The sequence below is a fragment of the Anomaloglossus baeobatrachus genome, chromosome 8 (genome assembly GCF_048569485.1).
Source record: "Anomaloglossus baeobatrachus isolate aAnoBae1 chromosome 8, aAnoBae1.hap1, whole genome shotgun sequence".
Classification (NCBI taxonomy): domain Eukaryota; kingdom Metazoa; phylum Chordata; class Amphibia; order Anura; family Aromobatidae; genus Anomaloglossus; species Anomaloglossus baeobatrachus.
Genome location: NC_134360.1, coordinates 68,248,760 through 68,273,569, shown reverse-complemented (window position 1 = coordinate 68,273,569; position 24,810 = coordinate 68,248,760). Strand labels below are relative to the sequence as shown.

Below are 24,810 nucleotides of genomic sequence, written 5' to 3'. Positions count from 1 at the left end.
TCACCAAATTGACACGTCCCATGACCGATAGGGGCAGCTTACTCCATAGCGAGAACTTAGTTTTGTCTACTGTCAATAGACGATAAATGTTAGACTGTAAGTCCTGTCGGCTACCTCTATTTTATAATGATCCCCAAATACTTAAAACTAGAAACCAGTGGCAACGGGGACAATGCCTCCAAGCCGGACATGGGGCTGAGGGACAGGGGCATCAAATGAGATTTGTCCCAATTTATGTAAAGTCCTGAAAATTTACTGAATTCGTCAATAACGTCAACCACCTGAGGCAGAGACCGCTCCACATCCTCCATGAATATGATCATGTCATCCGCATACAGTCCTATGGTATGTACCCGATCTGCTATGCGTATGCCCTGAATCAGTCTGTCTGATCGAATCTTGATCGCCAGGGCTTCGAAGGCCAAAGCAAAAAAGAGCCGGGGGACAAGGTGCACCCCTGCTGGGTTCCTCTTCCCAAACGGGAGGAGTTTGCAAGAATACCATTGACCACCACCTTAGCTGGGGGAGCATGGTACAGCATCTGGATCCAATCACAAAATTTAGGACCAAATCCAAACTTTTGAAAGGCAGGCCCGCAGGAAACTCCACTCCACAGAATAAGGCCCACTTATCAGTCACCAAGGTACTTGATTGGACCACCGATTGAACTCTTCTGACATTAATGGAGGTGCTCTTCCCTGGCATAAACCCAGTCTGATCAGGGTGATTCAATTCTAATTTGACAGAGTTCAGTCTAGTGGCCAATATTTTAGTGAAAATTTTATAACCCACGTTTACAAGTGAGATAGGACGGTAGGATCCACACTCTGAGGGGTCCTTCCGTTCTTTAACCCCTTAACGACCCATGACGTTCTGGGTACGTCATGGATCGTGTGCCGGTAAGCCCCGCCCCCTGCCGCCGGCAGGCGGCCGCGATCCGCGCACATATCAGCTGTTATCAACAGCTGACGTGTGCCTGCTAGCCGTGGGTGGAATCGCTTCCACCCGCGGCCATTAAACCCTTACATTTCGCTGCCAAAATCTGGCAGCGATATGTATATGGAAGCCGCCATGACAGTCACTTACCCTGCCCCCACCGGACGTCATGTGACATGATCACGTGACTTTCGGTGGTTGCCATGGTAGCACAGGGTCATGTGATGACGCCTGTAGCTAACATGACTCACTTCCTCTCAATGCTGGAATACAGCCGGCATTGAAAGTAAAGCAGCAAATCTGCAGTTCTCAGCTCTGTAGCTGAGATCTGCAGATACTGCAGAGCGATCGGATTGCTGATCGCTATAGCCCCCTAGGGGGACTAGTAAAATAAAAAAAAGTTTTAAAAAATTAAAAAAAAAAATAAATCCTTAGTTCAAATCACCCCCCTTTCACCCCATTGAAAATTAAAGGGTTAAAAAAAATACAAAATACACACACATTTGGTATCGCCACGTTCAGAAATGCCCGATCTATCAAAATTATAAAATCAATGAATCTGATCAGTAAACGGCGTAGCGGCAAAAAAATTCCAAACGCCAAAATTACGTTTTTTGGTCGCCGAAAATTTTGCGCAAAATGCAATAACAAGCGATCAAAACGTAGCATCTGCGCAAAAATGGTACCATTAAAAACGTCAGGTCGAGACACAAAAAATAAGCCATCACTGAGCCTCAGATCCTGAAAAATGAGAACGCTACGGGTTTTGGAAAATGGCGCAAAACGTGCGCCACGTTTTTTAGACAAGCTTGTGACTTTTTTTAACCCCTTAGATACAAGTAAACCTATATATGTTTGGTGTCTACAAACGCGCACCGACCTGTGGCATCACATAGATATCTCAGTTTTACCATATAGTGAACACAGTGAATAAAATATCCCAAAAACTACTGTACGATCACTTTTTTTTTTTTTGCAATTTTTCCGCACTTGGAATTTTTTTGCCGTTTTCCAGTACACTATATGGTAAAACTTATGGTTTCATTTAAAAGTACAACTCGTCCCGCAAAAAAACAAGCCCTCATATGGCAAGATTGATGGAAAAATAAAAAAGTTACGCCTCTCGGAAGAAGGGGAGCAATAAACAAAAACGCAAAAACGGAAAGTGCCCAGGGGCTGAAGGGGTTAAGAAGCACTATGATATTGGCATCGTAAACAGAGTCTGGGAGAGAGGTCTCCAGCGTGGCCTGAACAAACACCTCCAGCAAATGTGGTAGCATGAACTCTTGGCATTTCCCATATAATTCCACTGGAAAACCATCCGGCCCCGGAGCCTTGCCCACAGCCAGATCTGCCACCACAAAATAAATTTTTGTTCTGTGTTTTGTGTGGGTTTCTCCAGGTTCTCCATTTTCCTGCAACACTGATGGCACTATATAATTGAATAAAATAAATAATAATGTACAAAGCCTATATATTGGGGTCATTTAAGTTCAAGTAACACACTGTCGCACAATGAATGTTTTCTATGTACAATGATATTGAATAAAGGGAATGTATAATCAGTAAACTAGTTTTTCTTTATCGTTCCTTTGGGAGACCCAGACCATGGGTGTTTAGCTTCTGCCTCCGGAGGACACACAAAGTACTACACTTAAAAGTGTAGCTCCTCCCTCTGAGCTTATACACCCCCTGGTGAGCCAGTCCCAGCCAGTTTATTGCTTTGTGTTCAGGAGGCATACATCCACACATGCATTCTCATGATTTTTTTTCTTTGGAAGAGATTGAAGAAGTGCGGGTCCACGTCTGGACCCCCGGCATGTCCCTTCTCACCCCACTGTGTCGGCGGTGTGGTAAGGTTGATTTCCACAGCTGGAGCCTTACATGCCGTGCTCCTTCACGATCCCTCCTGGGCTCTGGCTTGAAGTGGGAGCCAGCACGGTCTCCATGCCTGGCAGGAGACCGGTCTCCATCCACAGCCCCTTGAGGATTCTACTGGACCGGAGCACTCATCCCGAGGGACCTGGCCCTGCGTCTCAGCAGCTAAGTACCTGAGACGTTTATGTGTTGGGGGTCCCTGTTCTTTATTGTATGGGGAGAGTATGCTGAATGTATTTATTTTGGCATTTCCGGCGGGTTCTCTAGCTTTCGCCCGAGAACCGCGCCGATGGTGCCTGCGCGTCGGCCTCGCCGCTTAAATTTAGGCCCCGGCTTTGCCGGAGGCCTAGTTTCTGTTAACTACCCTCGCATGTCGCTCATGCAGAGGGACAGGCACGGCTCCTCCCGGCGGCCGTCCTGCACAGGGGAGGGACACTCCCCACTGCTGGGGCGTGTCTCCTCCCCTGCAGGTCTCTATGGCCCTCCAGTTCCCGCTCTCCTTCAGGAACGCCCCCAAGTCCCACCCCCTCTCTTCGCTCCGGCGGCCATTTTTCAGGCAGAGTTCACTCTGCGCTGGGCCTTTCTGCACTCTGCATCCTGAGGTGCTGTGCATTGGGGGTCCGGGCTTCGGGATCTGGAGGGCACACAACACCGCTTCCAGCGGTCTGGTAAGCCACAGCCGGTCTCTGGTTGTGGACCTCTGTATATTCTCCCTGGGGTTCATTCTCTTGCAGAGCCCCCACTCCAGCAGCATGTCTCACACGAGGAGCAAGGCTCCAAAGCTTTATGCTGTATGCGCTGCATGTAAGCTGCTGCTGCCTGAGCCGAGCACCTATCCACATTGTGATGCCTGCTCTAACTTGGCGGTGCCACAGCCTGGAGTCTCACCTCCAGTGGTCTCTCCGGCTGCCTCTGCACCTGTAGCTGAACCCCCGGCCTGGGTGGAGTCCTTCTCTAGGTCTATATCCCAGTCATTTGCTGAGTCCATGGGACTTTTGTCCAGGACTTTGATAAATATGCATCAGCCCTCCTCACAGGGTGCCTCTAATGCTCTTGCTAAGGGTCCTTTATGATCCCTATCCTCTGACCTCCGTCCATCGGAGCTCACAGAGGGTTCATCATCAGGTCCCAGACCCCGTCCTCCTAAGAGAAGGCGAAGGGTTTCCTCCCCCTCCTCATCCCGCGGCTCTGATTCAAGAGCTGACTCGCAGGATGAGGAGGATGCCCTTACGGGGGGCTCGGAGGCTAACTCTATGTACCCCATCGATCTTTCCGAGGGTGACTCAGATCTTAGTGACTTGATTGCTTCTATTAATTCTGTACTGGATCTCAATCCGCCAGTATCAGAGGAGCAACCCTCTCTGGCAGAAAAGCACCAGTTTACCTCGCCTAAGAGAGTAAAGAGTGTGTTCTTTAACCACTCCAGTTTTGAGACCGCTGTGACCAAACCCAGGGCCTGTCCTGACAAACTCTTTCCAAAGCGTGGTTCTGATGACCGTTTTCCCTTTCCACCTGAGGTGGTCAAGGAGTGGTCTCACTCCCCAAAGGTAGACCCCCCGGTGTCTAGGCTCTCAGCCCGGACCGTTGTGTCGGTGGCTGACGGCACCTCACTTAAGGATTCCACTGACCGTCAGATTGACCTTCTGGCCAAATCTGTGTATGAAGCGGCGGGGGCCGCGTTTTCCCCGACTTTTGCAGCAGTGTGGGCTCTTAAAGCCATCTCTGCTTCTCTAGAGGAGATGCATTCCCTCACCAGGGAATCTATGCCTGAGCTGGTTGCCTTAACTTCTCAAGCTTCAGCTTTTTCATCTTATGCCATGTCTGCCATGCTAGAGGCTTCTAAATAGGAGAGAGAAGGCGCAATAGGGTCTTACCCGATATATTGGGTGGGAAAGATCATGTAAAAGTGATGCACTCACCTGATCGAGTTGTGCCAGTCACAACTCCTTTAACAGCATAACGTGAGCGCCAAAAAGGTCCAGCAGCAGCCCTGTTGCACAAGTAGAATATCAACAGAAGAAAAAAGACAGGTATTTTGCCGCGCTTGAAGACCATAGACTATGATGTCAGGCAAATGATTCTTTTTATTTCATCCTACGCGTTTCGGAGACCACAACTGTCTCCTTCTTCAGGGAAAGGAACTATTACAGAGACCAAGGAAGAGTGCTTTTATAAAGCAGTCAAAAAAAAAAGAGGGGAGGGAAAACAAAGGAAGGAAACCCTGCCCATGACATCAGCTCACCATGTGCTGCAAGGCCATGACTCATAGCCACATGGAGCAGAGCCGTGTCAGGATTAGAGATGAGCGAACCGGTCCCGGTTCGGCTCGAGGTCGGTTCGCCGAACGGAGCTCCCGTTCGAGTTCGGCTCGTCGAACGTTCGACGAACCGAACTCGAACTGCATAGGAAACAATGGCAGGCAATCACAAACACAGAAAAACACCTAGAAAACACCCTCAAAGGTGTCCAAAAGGTGACAAACAACTCACAACACATGGGAAAGTGACAAGGACATATACTCATGCGAAAACAAAAGAGCTGGACAAGGAAAAAGAGGAGGACACACAGATATGAGTATATGCAAGGAAACATCGATTCCATTATTGTGCAACTTGAGCCCTGCTCATTTTAGGCTTCCAATCTGGATAAATTGCCTGAGCTCGCCACGTACGCCTTGGGGATCTTGTCGTGTCCTGCAGCCAGCGTTCTCTCGGAACCTGTCTTCAGTGCTGCTGGAGGTCTGCTGGCAGATAAGCACACGTGTCTATCCACTGACAATGTGGACATGGCTCTCAGAGGACTTTTCTTCCCCTGGGTCAGCCAGGGGACGGGAAAGGCACGTGTATTTTTGAGAGTGCTTCATGCAAAGCATCTTTTTCTTTTTCAAAAGGGGGCTCAACCGATGCCAGTCAAGTGGGGTGTGTGTGGCCCAGTTAGTGGCAACGAGGGAGACTGTGGTTGGAGTCCCCTCGCTGTGTTTCTAAAAGAACCAAGATGAACAAGTCATGGCTCTCAGAGGACTTTTCTTCCCCTGGGTCAGCCAGGGGACGGGAAAGGCACGTGTATTTTTGAGAGTGCTTCATGCAAAGCATCTTTTTCTTTTTCAAAAGGGGGGGTCAACCGATGCCAGTCAAGTGGGGTGTGTGTGGCCCAGTTAGTGGCAACGAGGGAGACTGTGGTTGGAGTCCCCTCGCTGTGTTTCTAAAAGAACCAAGATGAACAAGTCATGGCTCTCAGAGGACTTTTCTTCCCCTGGGTCAGCCAGGGGACGGGAAAGGCACGTGTATTTTTGAGAGTGCTTCATGCAAAGCATCTTTTTCTTTTTCAAAAGGGGGCTCAACCGATGTCAGTCAAGTGGGGTGTGTGTGGCCCAGTTAGTGGAAACGAGGGAGACTGTGGTTGGAGTCCCCTCGCTGTGTTTTACATGCTTTTAGAAGGGCATGACATGGCTTGGAGGTTGACTTTCATCATCTGCAAACTGTTGGCTACCAAAATGCTGCCTTTCCAACAACTGTGGTTATAGACAATGAGGAACATACTGATGAAGATGAGACTCAGATACCAGATTGGGATGACAACTTAAATATTCGGTCAGGGCAAGAAGAGGCTCGGTCTGAGGGTGAGGGGAGTGCAAACACAACAATTGATGATGAAGTCCTAGATCCCACCTACTGTCAACCCACAGTCAGACACTCGAGGAGGTCAACAGAGGCGGTGGAGGAGGATGCAACCGACGTCGAAGTAACCTTGCGCCTTCCTGGACACAGTCGGAGCACTGGTAGCACGTCTACAACTGCATCCTCAGCCACCACTCTGCCTCTGAGCATTATTCGGGGTGGATCAACAGGTCGCATGGCCTCTAAGCCTTGCCTAGCCTGGTCCTTTTTTGACATAAAAAAAGATCGCCCTAATTATGTGATCAGTAACATTTGGCATGGTTATCTTACTAGAGGTCAAAACCTCAGCAGTTTGACAACTTCTTCCATGAATCGTCACATGAATAAATATCATATGGCCTGGTGGGAAGCTCACCGTGCTGCAATGCGGCCTAGCGGAGCCAACCATCCACCGCCTGCCCCTTCCAGTGCATCCGCGCGCTCGTCATCTTCTAGGACTGTGGGGACAGCTGTCACACCTGTTTTTCCACCCACAACTTCCACCACTGTAACCGCAACAGGCGGTTTGCTTGGTAGGTCGTCAGTTGGTTTGGAAGGGGAAACAAGTGATTGTGTACAGCTCTCTCAGACATCGATAGCACCAACGTTGGATGAAGGCAACATCATGTCTCCGCCTGCACTTTCCTCACAAACCTGCATTTTTCCAGGGACACCCTACTGAACACCGTCTACACACAGCAGCCAGATCTCTGTCCCTCAGATGTGGTCAAATAAAAGGCCACTTCCTGCGACCCATGACAAAGCTAAGAGGTTGACTCTATCCCTCTGTAAGCTGTTGGCTACCGAAATGCTGCCTTTCCGCCTAGTGGACACACAGGATTTTAGAGACCTTATGTCTGTCGCTGTGCCCCAGTACCAGATGCCTAGTCGCCACTACTTCTCTAAGAAAGGTGTGCCCGCGCTACACCAGCATGTCACACACAACATCACCGCTTCCTTGAGAAACTCGGTGTGTGAACGGGTGCATTTCACCACCGATACTTGGACCAGTAAGCATGGACAGTGACGTTACATGTCGCTGACTGGGCACTGGGTAACTATGGTGATAGATGATGAAGGGTCTGCTGCACAAGTCTTGCCATCCCCACGACTTGTGTGTCAATCCTCTGTCTGTCCAAGTTCCGCCACTGCTTCTGCCTCCTCCACCTCGTCTTGGTCCTCCACCTTCGCCCAAAGCCTGCCTAGTCAGGCCTCCAGCGTTCTAACTGCGCAGAAGGAATCACGCACCCCTCATTACTATGCTGGCAGCAGAGCGCAACGGCATCAGGCGGTCTTTAGCTTGAAATGTCTTGGAAATAAGAGTCACACAGCGGCTGAGTTGTGGGCAGCTCTGGAGACTGAGTTTAATAAATGGTTGTCTCCACTCAACCTGCAGCCTGGTAAGGCCGTGTGCGACAATGCTGCAAACCTGGGTGCGGCCCTTCGCCTGGGCAAGGTGACACATGTGCCTTGTATGGCTCACGTGTTGAACCTTGTTGTTCAGCAATTTTTAACACACTATCCCAGCCTAGATGGCCTTCTGAACAGGGCACGAAAACTGTCTGCTCACTTCCGCCGTTCAACCACCGCTGCTGAGCGACTTGCATCGCTCCAGAAGTCTTTCGGCCTGCCTGTTCATCACCTGAAATGCGATGTGACGACACGCTGGAATTCGACTCTCCACATTTTACAGCGACTGCGGCAGCACCATCGAGCCCTGGTGCAATACGTCATGACGTATAGCCTGGGCCAACGAGATGCAGAGGTGGGGCAGATCACCCTGATGGAGTGGTCTCAGATCAAGAACCTATGCACCCTTCTGCACAGTTTCGACATGGCGACGAATATGTTTAGCGCTGACAATGCCATTATCAGCATGACAATTCCAGTCATTTACATGCTGGAGCACACGCTAAACACTATTCGGAGTCAGGGGGTGGGACAACAGGAAGGGGAGGAACTACAGGAGGATTCATATGCGCAAGACACAACAACATCACCAAGGTCCAGACGTTCATCATCACCAACGCGGCAGGCATGGGACCATGGGGGACAGGGATCAACAAGGGCGCATGGTAGCAGGCGAGATGTTGAGGAAGGTGCAGGAGGACATGAAGATATGGAGGACGAACTGTCCATGGACATGGAAGACTCAGCAGATGAGGGGGAGCTTGGTCAAATTTCAGTTGAAAGAGGTTGGGGGGAGATGTCAGAGGAAGAAAGAACGGTTAGCACCTCTATGCCACAAACACAGCGTGGACTTGGTCCGCATGGCTGCGCAAGACACGAGTGCCTTCTTGTTGCACTACCTCCAACATGACCCTCGTATTGTCAAAATTAGAAGTGATGATGACTACTAGCTTGCCACACTATTAGATCCCCGGTACAAGTCCAAATTTTGTGACATAATTCCACCCATAGAAAGGGACGCACGTATGCAGGAGTATCAGCAGAAGCTGTTACTCGATCTTAGCTCGGCTTTTCCACCAAACAACCGTGCAGGTGAAGGGAGTGATTCTTCCAGTTGTAACTTGACAAACATGGGACGGCCTCGTCATCTTCAACAGTCTACCCGTACCAGTAGGACCGGATCTGGTGCTGGTAACAGCAATTTTATGGAATCTTTTAATAATTTTTTTAGACCCTCCTTTGCAAGGCCACCAGAGACAACAAGTCTGACACATAGTCAACGGATGGAGAGGATGATACAGGAGTATCTCCAAATGAACATTGATGCAATGACTTTTCAAATGGAGCCTTGCTCCTTTTGGGCTTCAAATCTAGAAAAATGTCCAGAGCTCTCCAGTTACGCCTTGAAGATTTTGTCGTGTCCAGCTGCCAGCGTTGTCTCTGAACGTGTCTTCAGTGCTGCTGGGTGTGTGCTGACAGATAAGCGCATGCGTCTGTCCAGTGACAATGTGGACAGACTGACGTTCATCAAAATGAACAAGTCATGGATCCACAAGGAATTTACTACCCCTGTGTCATCCTGGGGAGAGTAAATGCTTGTGGATTTGGAATGTGCTTGATGCAAATCAAAACATCCTGTTTGCAACTAGGTCACAAGTGCTGCCACTGAATGGGTGGGTGTGTGTGGGGCACAATTTTTGGAAAAAATGGAGGCTCCGCTTGGAGTAACCCTTGCTTGCTGTGTTTTTTAAAAATGATACAAGATGAACAGATCTGAAGGCAAGATGAAGGCAACATCATGTCTCCGCCTGCACTTTCCTCACAAACCTGCATTTTTCCAGGGACACCCTACTCAACACCGTCTACAGACAGCAGCCAGATCTCTGTCCCTCAGATGTGGACAAATAAAAGGCCATTTCCTGCGACCCATGACAAAGCTAAGAGGTTGACTTTATCCCTCTGTAAGCTCTTGGCTACGGAAATGCTGCCTTTCCGCATGGTGGACACACAGGATTTTAGAGACCTTATGTCTGTCACTGTGCCCCAGTACCAGATGCCCAGTCGCCACTACTTCTCTAAGAAAGGTGTGCCTGCGCTACACCAGCATGTCGCACACAACATCACCGCTTCCTTGAGAAACTCTGTGTGGGAACAGGTGCATTTCACCACCGATACTTGGACCAGTAAGCATGGATAGGGACGTTACATGTCGCTGACTGGGCACTGGCAAACTATGGTGAGAGATGGAGAAGGGTCTGCTGTACAAGTCTTGCCGTCCCCACGAGTTGTTTCAATCCTTGTTCTGTATGTAGAAGTTAATACACTGCTTCTGCCTCTTCAACCTCGTGTGGGTCCTCCACCTTGGCGCAAACCCTGTGTGGTCAGGCCACCCTTCCAAGCAACTGCGCACAAGGACTACCACACACCTCCTTACTATGCTGGCAGCAGAGCTCAATGCCATCAGGCGGTCAAAGTTTTACTTTGAAATGTATGTGAAATGTGAGTCACACCGCTATTCCAGAGAATAGGAGTCAGGCAGGGTCAAAACATTAATTGAGGAACAGGAACAGAATGGGACGGCCAGGACTTAATCAGAAAACAAGCAGAGGTGAAATGCGGATCGGCCAACAAGGTACATAAACAGCAAGCAGGAAAAGTAGTCGGGTAACAAGCACACAAAATCATAAAACTGAACTGGGGGTAAAATTAACCAGAGGTTCATAGCTATGTCTGGCAGTGGTCTGCAGACAGGGTGGGCATAAAAAAGGGTGTGGTGTCTTCCCATTGGTTGTAGCTGAATGATGGTATTTCATCTGTGAGATACCCACCAGCTACATTCAGCCAGAGATTTTGCATCTGTCAAGGTAATGCAGCCCAGTGGGTGAGCATAACCTGCGTCCACCTGCGCCGCTGGCATGGACTCCTCTCCCATCATCAGCACTATTCATGAAAGGAACACGTTGTAACCTGGCGACCGTAGTACAAATTGACGGAGCGGACTCCGTTGGTGACTTAACAGCCGTGTGCGGCAATGATGCAAACCTGGCTGCGGGCCATCGTCAGGGCAATGTGACACACGTGCCTTGTATGGCTCACGTGTTGAACCTAATTCTCCAGCAATTTTTAAAACACCATCACGGCCTACATGGCCTTGTGCAGCGTGCACGCTCTCTATGTGCTCACTTCCATCGTGCGTACACAGCAGCTCAACAACTTTCGTCGCTACAGAAGTCTTTAGGTCTGGTGGTTAAACGCCGGAAATGCGATGTTCCGACACGCAGGAATTTGAATCTGCACATGTTGCAGCGTGTGTGGCAGCACCGCAGAGCCCTGCTGAAATACGGTATGACATATAGCCTGGGATAACTTGATCAAGAGGTGGTGCAGATCACGCTGCTGGAGTGGTGTCAGATCAAGGACCTATGCACCCTGCTACACAGTTCACAAATGTCGACGAAGATGTTTAGCACTGGCAATGTCATTCTCAGCGTGACAATTCTGGTCATCTACATGATGGAGCACACTGTAATTATTATTCGGAGTCAGGTGTTGGGACAAGAGGAAGGGGAGGAAGTACAGGAGGAGTCATATGCGGAAGGGATAACAAGATCTACGAGGTCCAGATGGTCAGCGGCACCTATGCGGCAGTCATGGTGAGGGAGAGGGATTAACAAGGGCGCATAGTATCAGCAAAAAGTGTTGATGAAAGTGCAGGAGCCCATGAAGAAATGGAGGACGAACTGGCGATGTGCATGGAAGACTCAGCAGATGAGTGAGAGCTTGCTCACATTTCGGTTGTGCGAGGTTGTGGGTAGAGGGCAGAGGAAGGATGCACGATTCTCACCTCTCTGCCACCAACACACCAAGGACTTGGTCCTCCTGGATGCACAAGACACATGAGCGCCTTCTTGCTGTACTACCTACATAACCCTCGTATTGTATGAATTTGAAGTAATCCTGACTACTGGGTTGCCACACTGTTAGATCCCCGGTACAAGACAAAATTTGGCGAACTAATTCCTGCCATAGAAATAGACGCACGTATACAGGAGTATCTGCAGAATGTGGTACGCAATCTTAGATCTACTTTTCCACTAAACACCAGTGCTGCACAGAGTGAATCTCAACGCTTTGTCATGGATAGGAGGAAATGGTCTTTTACTTGTCCACATCGGAGGGACCGAGGGATGGCTGCTGTGCTGAGATGGCGTTGAGTACGGTGTCCCTGCACAGTTGCACTTTTGGTCATATCCCAAAATGAGTTGAAAAAGGACAGATGCTGTTGGAAAGGGGAACAGGTGTGTTGGAAAGGGGAAAAAAGTTTTGGTCCGTGGATTTGGTGGTTAAGCAACTGTAACATTTGCTGAAGAAACAACATCTGTTACAGTGGGACTGGCAGATTTGGATAAAGTGGTATATAATCTGTGACCGCTATATAACGAAAATTAATAAGAAAAGAAAGACAAAGGTATATATCCCCATCAGCAGTCAGTGTCCACCGTGCTCCCAGTTGGAAAAGGAGAGGTTGGCAACTTGAAGGTTTGGTGGAGGATACAGAGCTGTGTGGCTATGAAACTAATAGTAGCCTGAACCGAGTTAGACGCCATTCTGATCTGGAGACTGTGAGCCCTGTTAGCGGCACAGGGTCAACATGCCCACCCAGCCCAGGAACTCCCTGTTAACAACACAGGGGCCATTGAGTACGCTGACCGTGTGCGTAGGGGCCACACCTGTGGACAGCAGGCGCATCAGCAGCAGCAGGCCTGTTAATGCCACTGGGCTGCACAAGCAGGACTGTTAGGACAGGAGCTGGTCTTAACCGTTCTGCGTTACCAACTGTGGTGGCGGCCTGCATCCACCACCCTATCCCTGCCTACCTCTGGCCTAAAGCCGCAATGGGTTCAACACATGGAGGTGTGCTCTTTCGGAGCATAATAGAAGACTGCGCACCTCCTTGTTGGCTCCAGCCCCTTTTATAACCTGGGTCCGCCCCAAACCAGGGTGAACCACAATGCACCTCCTGGAGACAAAAGTAGAGCGACACGTCATGAGTGGCATAACTAGCGTCCTATTTGGAAACGCAACTTCAATGATGACCTCATGGCTGCCATGACCCAAACACCTCACCAGTCATCGTCTGACCATCAATAATGCGGTGACAAGTCATAGGTGTGGGCCTCTGCAAGACATTTGGGAGGACACCTGATGCCCTGTGGTCTATATGGGACCCCCACATGAGGGCCAGGGCCAAAGAGTTCATTACCGGACCTAGTCTCTGATGCAGGAAGTGCCTGAGTATGCTCAGTAGCATGAAATACAGTCTCTGAAAAAAGACTATCAGCTTTAGCATGGTGTCTAGGCACAAAACAGGACTTAGACCCGGCACGGAATGCAAGTACCTGTGCAAAGAGGCTTTTCACACTTAGTGTGGGAGCATGCGCTGTATCCCGAAAAGAAGACTTAGCGTCAGGAATAACACAGTCAGGCTGAGCATACTCACTACGCGAAACACTAGAATTATGCTGCAGCTGGGGTACATCGGCACACGCATGCGCACTAGCTGCCTCTCCACACTTAGACGTGGAGGGGAAATTTGTCTTGGAGATGCTGTCTATGAACAGAAGGAAAAGCTAAAGGAAGCCTGACTTTCTATCCCTCCGAATTATGAAATGCAGCAATGAATTCCATGAGTTTGCTATAACATTAGCGTAGCAAAATGTGCATGAGGGTGTGATGTAGAGGTGCTAGAAATAGCTTGGCACCAGTGGGGCACTAATGGAATACAACAGCCAGTTCTATGATGCCACTAAATGTCAGTATTTTGTGCTATCATTATAGCTTATTAAAAACAGAGCAGGAGGTTGTCATGCAGAGGTGCTGCACATAGATTTGCAGTAGTGTGAATAGACAAAAGTACAATAGCCACGTTTAGGATACAACTAGGTACAGTGAGTGTTTGCTAGTATAATGGCTGAGTTTAAAAAAGTTTGAGTGTGCAATGCAGGCAGACGGGCTCTGCAAATGTCTTTGCACTAGTGGGACTATAGCAAAGTCCAATAGCCACGTTTAGGATGCCACTAGGTACACTGACTGTTTGCTAGTATAATGGCTTAGTTATGAGTTGGAGTGTGCAGAGGACAGGAGGGTACAGTGCCAGGATTTTGGGGCTCTGGATAGAGGAATGGAAGCCTGCCTTTCTATCCCTCCTAATAGGGAAATGCAGGGAGGAAATCCCTGACCTTGGCTGCACAGACGCTGGCGCTGTTTTCAGGACCTGTCACCTTAACTCTGACCCTGCCGGTTTGAGCCCTTAAAAGGACTGCTATAAAGTGCTCTCCCTATGCTGTCTAACGCTGTGTATACAGCGCATACAGCTGTATCGGCTATAGGACTCAGGAGGACGGAGCTGCGACAGTGATGTCTGACACCAAAGACGCAGAAGGCAGATAATGGCGTCCTGAAAGAAAATGTCCGGTTTTATAATGCAGGGACATGTGACATGGACATCCTATCACACATGCCGTTGCTTCTCTGGCTCAAAGTCCACTTAGCTGTGTGTGTGTCTGGGATTGGCTGACATGCTGGCCCGCCCCACAAGACGCGCGCGCTTAGGGAAGGAAGACAAGGAAAAAAAAAAAAAAAAGGCGATCGCCATTATACAAACAGCAGTGATCTGAAGGCGCTGTTCACGCACACTATACACTGAAATGTCATAATAGTGTGATTCACAGAGTGACTTACACTATTACAGCAGAAACCAAGCTAGGATTTAGCTGTTTTTTTGCTGCTAGAACCGTTCTCGAACGTTTCTAGAACTATCGAGCTTTTGCAAAAAGCTCGAGTTCTAGTTCGATCTAGAACATGCCCCAAAATCACTCGAGCCTAGAACTGGAGAACCTCGAACCGCGAACCGCGCTCAACTCTAGTCAGGATCACATTAGGGATTTCCATATATTACAAGATAAAACTCGCTAAACATTAATCATCCATCATAAATAAATGACTGTCAAGGGTGCACAGATAACTGTGAAAAAATTGTTAGACATATTCATATCAAACTATGCACACAGATATACATATGATATAGAAAATATGAAGTGAAAAAACACAAAATATAAAGCATCCATTAAACATAAACCAGACATAAAAATAAAAATAAAACTTAAAACATGAACATTGAAAGCTGCCCCACAGCCAAGGATATGACTGCAAAAACAGTTTCTTACTAATAGCTAATGGTCAGCTGTAATCAGCACCATTAGCATACGGACATAAAAAACATTGCATAAAGTGCAGGTGAGCATACTGAGTTAAGTGTCTCTATTTGTTGGTATTGCTGATTTTAGATTTTACTGCTATTACTTTTGAACATTAACCTTTGAAAAAACAGAAAACAAAAAGTGAAAACATGAAAAATTGCAATTGCTAACAAAAAGTGATGGGGTGTGCATTTGGAACACTAATAAAGCGGACTGATGAAGAAAAACTGAAAGAATTAATATTGTGTACTTGCGTGCAGAAAGAGAATCTCTTACCAAAGGGGGTGAAATGGGTTCAGGCCGTGGGAAAAAATTAAAAGGCGCAGGCGCGCTGCACAGGGACGGTAGCAGGATCCTCACAACAAGGTCAAGTGAGTTCAGGAGCGTGGGAAACCGCTGTAGCACGCGTGCGCGCACATCATACTACAGCAGCTAAAGAGAAAAAGAAGAAAAAAAGAGAGGCATTTAAGCTCTAACCAAAGAGCATTCACAAAAGAATTAGTGCCAAAAAAGAGGATGATCAAGCAAAGGATTCGGCTTTGCTCCGTAAACAAGAGGAAAAAAAAGTGTTTTTATTTTTACAGGGAAAGATCTGAAACACGCAGTGATGCTTAAAAAGAGATAAAAAAATATACTATAAAAACATGGAGGTATTGGCAGTTTTTCTTATACCTCCATGTTTTTATAGTATATTTTTTTATCTCTTTTTAAGCATCACTGCGTGTTTCAGATCTTTCCCTGTAAAAATAAAAACACTTTTTTTTTCTCTTGTTTACGGAGCAAAGCCGAATCCTTTGCTTGATCATCCTCTTTTTTGGCACTAATTCTTTTGTGAATGCTCTTTGGTTAGAGCTTAAATGCCTCTCTTTTTTTCTTCTTTTTCTCTTTAGCTGCTGTAGTATGATGTGCGCGCACGCGTGCTACAGCGGTTTCCCACGCTCCTGAACTCACTTGACCTTGTTGTGAGGATCCTGCTACCGTCCCTGTGCAGCGCGCCTGCGCCTTTTAATTTTTTCCCACGGCCTGAACCCATTTCACCCCCTTTGGTAAGAGATTCTTTCTCTTTCTGCACGCAAGTACACAATATTAATTCTTTCAGTTTTTCTTCATCCGTCCGCTTTATTAGTGTTCCAAATGCACACCCCATCACTTTTTGTTAGCAATTGCAATTTTTCATGTTTTCACTTTTTGTTTTCTGTTTTTTCAAAGGTTAATGTTCAAAAGTAATAGCAGTAAAATCTAAAATCAGCAATACCAACAAATAGAGACACTTAATAACTCAGTATGCTCACCTGCACTTTATGCAATGTTTTTTATGTCCGTATGCTAATGGTGCTGATTACAGCTGACCATTAGCTATTAGTAAGAAACTGTTTTTGCAGTCATATCCTTGGCTGTGGGGCAGCTTTCAATGTTCATGTTTTAAGTTTTATTTTTATTTTTATGTCTGGTTTGTTTAATGGATGCTTTATATTTTGTGTTTTTTCACTTCATATTTTCTATATCATATGTATATCTGTGTGCATAGTTTGATTATGAATATGTCTAACAATTTTTTCACAGTTATCTGTGCACCCTTGACAGTCATTTATTTATGATGGATGATTAATGTTTAGCGAGTTTTATCTTGTAATATATGGAAATCCCTAATGTGATCCTGACACGGCTCTGCTCCATGTGGCTATGAGTCATGGCCCTGCAGCACATGGTGAGCTGATGTCATGGGCAGGGTTTCCTTCCTTTGTTTTCCCTCCCCTCTTTTTTTTGACTGCTTTATAAAAGCATTCTTCCTTGGTCTCTGTAATAGTTCCTTTCCCTGAAGAAGGAGACAGTTGTGGTCTCCGAAACGCGTAGGATGAAATAAAAAGAATCATTTGCCTGACATCATAGTCTATGGTCTTCAAGCGCGGCAAAATACCTGTCTTTTTTTTCTTCTGTTGATATGCTAGAGGCTTCTCACCGCACTGCGGTGGCTTCGGCTAATTCCCTCGTTATCCGCAGGATCTTGTGGCTTCGAGAGTGGAAGGCAGATGCTTCTTCAAAGAAGTACCTTGCTGGGCTCCCTTTTGCTGGTTCCCGGCTGTTCGGTGAACAGCTGGAGAAAATTATTAAGGAAGCTACTGGCGGGAAGAGTACTTCCATGCCACAAACCAAGACCAGGAAACCCGCCCAGGGTAGGAATCAGTCCAGGTTTCGTTCCTTTCGTTCCTCCAACTGGTCGTCCTCTAAGCCCTCCGCCTCGTCCGCTAACTCAGCTAAGGATCAGAAATCCAACTGGCGCCCAAAAGCGCGTCCGCAGAAGACCGCAGGAGGTTCTGCCACTAAGGCAGCCTCCTCATGACTCTCTGCCAGCTCCAGCAACGTCCTTAGTCGGTGGCAGGCTCTCCCACTTTGGCGACGCTTGGTTAAAACAAGTCTCCGATCAGTGGGTGAGAGATATCATATCTCACGGCTACAGGATAGAATTCTCTTCCAGCCCGCCAAACAGATTTTTTCTCTCAACTCCCCCCTGCTCCAAGGCCGCCGCTTTCTCACAGGCCGTGGCATCCTTGCAGGCACATGGAGTAATTGTACCAGTTCCCGCTCGGGAACGGTTCAGAGGTTTTTACTCAAACCTCTTCCTAGTTCCCAAAAAGGACTGTACCTTCCGGCCCATCCTAGATCTCAAACTTCTCAACAAGCATGTTCGGGTGCGGCATTTTCGCATGGAGTCTCTGCGATCAGTCATTGCCTCTATGTCTCAAGGGGATTTCCTGGCGTCCATCAACATCAGAGATGCCTATCTACATGTGCCAATTGCAGTTTCACACCAGCGTTGGTTACGTTTTGCAATAGGAGAGGATAATTTCCAGTTCGTGGCTCTCCCCTTCGGGTTAGCCACGGCCCCTCGGGTATTCACCAAGGTCATGGCAGCAGTGATTGCGGTTCTGCACCTCCAGGGGTTGGCAGTGCTCCCTTACCTGGACGACCTTCTAGTCAAGGCTCCATCCAGCGCAGACTGTCAGCGGAGTGTCTCGCTCACTCTCTCCACTCTAGCTCAATTCGGGTGGCTGGTCAATCTGCCCAAATCCACTCTGACTCCGACCCAGAGTCTCACGTACCTAGGGATGCAGTTCGAGACTTTGCCGGCACTTGTGAAGTTGCCCTTAATCAAACAGCAGTCTCTCCAGCTAGCGGTGCGCTCTCTGCTGAGGCCCCGCCGTTATACCCTCAAGCGCCTGATGCAGGTGCTGGGTCAAATGGTGGCGTCCATGGAGGCTGTTCCCTTTGCCCAGTTCCACCTGCGCCCCCTGCAGCTGGACATTCTCCGCTGTTGGGACAAGCTGCCTTCCTCCTTACACAGGTTAGTGGCTCTGTCGCCACGGACCAGGAGCTCTCTTCAGTGGTGGCTTTGGCCTCTCTCCCTGTCCCAAGGGCGCTCCTTCCTGGCCTCGTCCTGGGTGATTCTCACCACGGATGCCAGTCTATGCGGCTGGGGAGCAGTATGTCTCCACCAGAGCGCAGGGCACATGGACTCCGTCCGAGTCAGCCCTTTCAATCAATGTGCTGGAAACCAGAGCCGTGCTTCTAGCTCTCCTAGTTTTTCACCACCTGTTGGCGGGCAGGCACATTCGAGTCCAGTCAGACAACGCGATAGCGGTTGCCTACATCAATCACCAAGGCGGGACACGCAGCCGCCTGGCAATGATGGAGGTACAACGCATCCTTCAATGGCGGAGGACTCCAAGTCCACCATATCCGCAGTCCACATCCCAGGCGTGGAAAACTGGGAGGCAGATTATCTCAGCCGTCAAAGCGTGGACGGTGGCGAGTGGTCCCTGCACCCGGCAGTGTTTCAGTCAATCTGCCGCAAATGGGGCACTCCGGACGTGGACCTAATGGCATCCCGTCACAATAACAAGGTTCCTGTTTACGTGGCTCGCTCCCACGATCCTCAGGCCTTCGCCGCGGACGCTCTGGTTCAAGACTGGTCCCAGTTTCGTCTGTCCTACGTGTTTCCCCCTCTAGCTCTCTTGCCCAGAGTCCTGCGCAAGATCAGAATGGAGGGCCGTCGAGTCATCCTCATTGCACCGGACTGGCCCAGGCGAGCTTGGTATCCGGACCTGCTCCAATTGTCCGTAGAGATGCCGTGGCATCTCCCGGACCGTCCAGACCTATTCTCGCAAGGTCCGTTTTTCCGCCCGAATTCTGCGGCCCTCAAATTGACGGCGTGGCTCTTGAGTCCTGGATTTTGACGGCTTCTGGTATTCCTCCTGAAGTCATCTCCACTATGACTCGGGCCCATAAGTCTTCCTCCGCTAAGATCTATCACAGGACTTGGAAAATTTTCCTGTCCTGGTGTCGCTCTACCGGCCATCCTCCTTGTCCATTCTCTTTGCCGACCCTTCTGTCTTTTCTACAGTCCGGTCTGCAGCTAGGACTGTCCCTCAACTCTCTCAAGGGACAAGTCTCGGCTCTGTCAGTACTGTTCCAGCGGCGTCTTGCTCGGCTGGCTCAGGTCCGCACCTTTATGCAAGGCGCGTCTCACATCATTCCGCCTTATCGGCGGCCCTTGGATCCCTGGCACCTTAACTTGGTCCTTAGGGTATTGCAGAAACCCCCTTTTGAGCCTCTTAGGGAGGTTTCTTTGTATCGTCTTTCTCAGAAAGTGGCCTTTCTAGTTGCCATAACTTCTCTCAGGAGAGTCTCTGATTTGGCTGTGCTCTCTTCGGAGTCACCTTTTTTAGTTTTTCATCAAGACAAGGTGGTTCTCCGTCCGACTCCGGACTTTCTTCCTAAGGTGGTCTCTCCCTTCCACCTTAACCAGGACATTACCTTACCTTCCTTCTGTCTGGCCCCTGTTCATCGCTTTGAAAAAGCGCTGCATACTCTAGATCTGGTGCGTGCTCTCCGGATCTATGTATCTCGCACCGCTGCGCTCAGGAGGTGCACTTCTCTTTTTGTGCTAACCACAGGTCGGCGCAAGGGCCTCCCTGCTTCTAAGCCGACCTTAGCCCGATTAGATCGACCATTTCGGACGCCTACCAGAGTACTTAGGTGCCTCCCCCGCCGGGGATCAAGGCACACTCGACCAGAGCTGTCGGTGCCTCTTGGGCTTTTAGGCACCAGGCTACGGCTCAACAAGTCTGTCAGGCTGCCACTTGGACTAGTCTGCATACCTTCTCGAAGCACTACCAAGTGCATGCTCCTGCTTCGGCAGATGCGAGCTTGGGCAGACGCATCCTTCAGGCGGCTGTCGCCCACTTGTGAAGTTAGGTTCTGCCTACTTCTTAGTTTTTCTGTTTATTTCCCACCCAGGGACTGCTTTGGAACGTCCCATGGTCTGGGTCTCCCAAAGGAACGATAAAGAAAAAGAGAATTTTGTTTACTTACCGTAAATTCTTTTTCTTATAGTTCCGTATTGGGAGACCCAGCACCCTCCCTGTTGCCTGTTGGCAATTTCTTGTTCCGCGTGTTATCACCGGCTATTGTCGTGGACAGAGTCTCCGGTTGTTCCGGCTCTTGCTCTGTTCTACTTGTGGGTGGCTATTCTCCTTCAGCTTTTGCACTAAACTGGCTGGGACTGGCTCACCAGGGGGTGTATAAGCTCAGAGGGAGGAGCTACACTTTTAAGTGTAGTACTTTGTGTGTCCTCCGGAGGCAGAAGCTAAACACCCATGGTCTGGGTCTCCCAATACGGAACTATAAGAAAAAGAATTTACGGTAAGTAAACAAAATTCTCTTTTTTGTTTTAATTGAGGTATTTATGATAAATTTGTTTTTTGCTTTTTCTTTAACACTAGAAGTCCCAGAGAGGGGTCATTTAACATTTCTACCGTTGGAACCCTATGGAGCTCGAAATTCCTGGGACTTCTAGTGTTAAATACACTGTAAATGTCAAATTTGCAGCAAAATTTAAGTGGCTAATAGCAGCAGGGCAGGCTTTGCTCCACTTGCTACTGTTATAGAGGCACGTCAGTGGTATAACAGTCATTATCTGAACGGAGGAATGTACGCTTGCTTCATGAGCTTGCATCAAAGATTGGGATCCAAAACATGATGTAATAGTTGCATTGATCACTACGCCTAATATTGGATTCCTGCTTCCTTTTGCACATATAGACATTAGTAGCAATAGACTGACTTAAATCCTAATTTTTGTGTCTCCTGATCTTCTAATCAGAGCATGCTTTAATAAGGGCAAATACAGGCAATGGGGTGAGCTGTAACCTCTCCTATGGGGAATAGTGGATTCTGTGTTCTCTACAGTGTATATGTGGCGCCCCTGAGGCTTCAGTCGCCACAGGGTACTGCACCTCACTTAAGGTGCAGTGCTCAACCTGGATCCAGAAGAGGTCGATACCGGTTTCACCACTTACACAACTCAAACACACAACCAGTTGCCCTCCCCACTGAGGATCGGGCTAGGGTAAGGTCCTAAGGCAGTCTCCAAACATGGCAGGCAGGCACCCACTAGTCACAGGGACCCGGGGAGGAGCAGCCACAAGGGGGAGTCAGGAGACAACACAACAGTTTTCCAGCAGGAGAGGAAAGGAGCAGACTATCTCAATGGTGGCTCTGGTGGGACACAGGGGTTCATACAGTTGACGATGGGAGAGCTTCTTTGCTCCCTCGGGACTGACGCTACACAGGATGCAGGACCCTAGGGAAGATCATTCTTAAAGCTGGTTTTCCAGAATTTGCTGGGACGGGGAGATTGCACGTTTCCTGGCCAACACAGTGCCTGAAACAACTGTGAATAGACACCTGGAACCCGCAGAGACAGTGTCAGTCTGTTATTGACTGCGCTCATGGCCACTGCCACTACTATTACTCCCCTCATCATCCTCCCCGGGGCCCGCTCCACCTGTAGGGAGTAATGGCATCCTCGCTACTACCATCAGCCCCGGAGGACGACGGCAGAGGCGGCTATTCCCTGGCCGCGTACTGCAGGTGGCGTCACGACAAATGTCATCACTCCCAACCTCCTACCCCCCTTTATTGTGGACACCTCAGGGCACGAAGCCGGGCAGGCCACCCGTGACATCCCTGGACTCGACATCACCCGGCCCAGCGATGAGTGAGTAAGGTTAACCCCCTTGATGTCTAATATAGAGGTGATAACATTCATTATAGCCCTGTCTGTGTTGATAAGAATGCTGAAAAGTCGTCTAAAAATAAGAAAGTAGGAGTTTCTAGTATAAATCTAGAGACCAGTGTGAAAATGTATTTTATTTATATAGATATGGATATGAAAAATTGAAAGGGGGGGGGGAAATTGTCAAATGTTAAAATACTTTTAACATATCAAACAATAGGTCATTTTTTGATGAAACTTTTAAAGGTGATAAACTTTGACTCCTTTTAGCACATTGCGACCAACATTATTTTCTTCTGTTTGCAGGTAAAGAATGAACATGTTCTTCAGGAACGCATGAAGCTTGAGGCTGTGAATCCCTTTCAGCCGCAGAATATCTGTGTCGCCACCATCACAAGGGTCACCGGCCCCTACGTCTGGCTTCAGCTGGAAGGTCCTAGTCTATTAATTATTTTAGCATAAATTCTTATCCAGACGCTCACTTATGGACCGTGATGCATGGACTTGGCTGCTGGTCTCCTAACCAGATCTTGAACATTGGATCGGGAGACCCTTGGTCAGTCTGGTATCATGGTCCGTACACTGAGCAGATTACGGACGTCAACCTAAAATGATGTTTTACTATATATACAAATGTCATGGCCTCCCACAGCAAAATGCACTGTATGAACATGCCCTTACTGTACTGGATTGGCATGTTGTAAGTCCACTAAGGCTCTGTTCACACCTATGTTGGAGGTGCCCTCGAAGATCCTACCAAATATAGCACTGCATTCTGATTTTTTTTTTGATCCCCCCCCCCCGGTTAACGGAAATGCGCAGTAATGGATACCCTGATGGACCCACATTGTAGCCAAATGGATAGGTCTTGCCATGTTGCCTACGTGTTTCTCAAAGAAGTAGTTACTACAAAACATAAGATCTGATTTAATTAGGATAGGTCTCTTTGGTATTGTAGAGTCTGAGGGTCCATTGAGCGCCACCCGTGTTTATTTAGGAGCAAAAAAATGTAATGTACAGTTTACATGGGAATAGGACCTTAGTCCTGATAATAGAAGGTCCCATTGAGTCCATAAGTACTTAATTATGGTTTTCTGGACATAAAAAAAGCCCCAAAAACATCCTATGTTAACCTCTTAATTCCTGTGTTGCTTGAGGGCAACCGCTCAGGGCCAAACATGGTCTTTGCTTACTTTCTGCAGCAGAGATATTCCGCACATGATTCATACAACTTGCTGCCTATCACTGGTCTCGATGGTCACTTGCCGTTAATGCCAGCATCACCAATGGTGTAATTGGTCACATGAATGAGGTATGGCTTGTGATCATTGCAGGAAATAAGCAGAGGTTGGTGCCGACTTCCAAAGTGATGGTGCTGGAGCGGAAGGGGATTAAAAGGGTCAGAATAGGTTATTTCTTCTAATTTCCTGCTTTGGCTTCATGTCCAATACTGGAAAAAAAACCTTTTATATGGAAACACTATTTCAGCATATCTTGTGGTGTGTATTGTATGCTTTTGTTTCAATAAAAATGTATGAATATGAGGTGATCCACTACAAAGCAATGGGGCCACATCAATGTAAAGCTGAGACAGAAGGCTTTTTCCATATACCTTCTGTTGTCCATTCTGTCTGTGAGCGGTATTATTGCTGTCCACTCACTCTCCATCACGTGACCTTGGCTGCAGTGACCTCTGATGTCCGGTGATGTCACGTCAACTTCCAGAATTGGAAGTTGACGTGGCATCACTGAGGCGGGACCCAGTCTCCAGTGAGTGACTGGGCTGTGGGCAGAATTTCACCCTTGGCTGACAGCCATCTTTGATTGGGGGGGCCTTAGCCGAATAAAATGTTAATTGTATAATATTTCTCCCTAGGTGTGAAGTCCCCTGTTCCAGAGTGTATTGTGCATTTGGAATCCATGGACATCTTTCCAATGGGATGGTGTGAAACTAATGGGCACCCGTTATGTACCCCACCTCTTACAAATGGTAAATTTTTCACTTAGGATTACAAACATTTGCAATAAAATAAAGGAATCTTTTATTTAGATATTCTTCCTAGAGAAAGGTCAGCACATTACAGGGACAGATTCGTCATATTAGTCTAAACTGGTTAAATAAAGATATATTTACCGTAAATACTCAAGTATAAGACGAATTTTTCAAACCATATTTTTTATGCTGAAAACTCCCCCCTCGGCTTATACTTGAGTGAGGGTCCCACAAAAAAAAAAAATATTCTCACCTGGCCTCCGTTCCCGTGATGTCCTCTTACCTGCTTCTTGCAGACCGCAGGCACATAGCCCCCTCAGTGATTGCCGCTGGTGTACGGGGCCCATCTGCGCTTTACTTCAATTGAATTCAACTGAAGTAATGTGCAGACTGGGCCGCCTCAAAGCATTCAACTGAAGTGAAGCGATGACGTCAGCCCCGTGCACCAGTGGCGAACACAGATGAGTCCATGTGCCTGCAGTCCAGAAGAGGCAGGTAAAAGGACACCGCAGGAACGGAGGATAGGTTAGAAAATTTTTATTTTTTTGTATATGAACAACAGCATAATAGGGGGAAAGAAGGGGACTGGAATAAGGACAT

The 24,810-nt window shown here is 48.1% G+C and overlaps 1 protein-coding gene across 1 annotated transcript in view; it reads left to right on the top strand.

Moving 5' to 3' along the window:
- Positions 1-24,810, top strand: part of SFMBT1 (Scm like with four mbt domains 1) — a 182,669-nt gene that overhangs the window by 114,327 nt on the left and 43,532 nt on the right. Inside the window, exons 11-12 of the mRNA XM_075322086.1 lie at positions 22,524-22,650; positions 24,094-24,207. Of these exons, the coding sequence (XP_075178201.1) occupies positions 22,524-22,650; positions 24,094-24,207 (241 nt within the window). The remainder of the gene's footprint in view (positions 1-22,523; positions 22,651-24,093; positions 24,208-24,810) is intronic.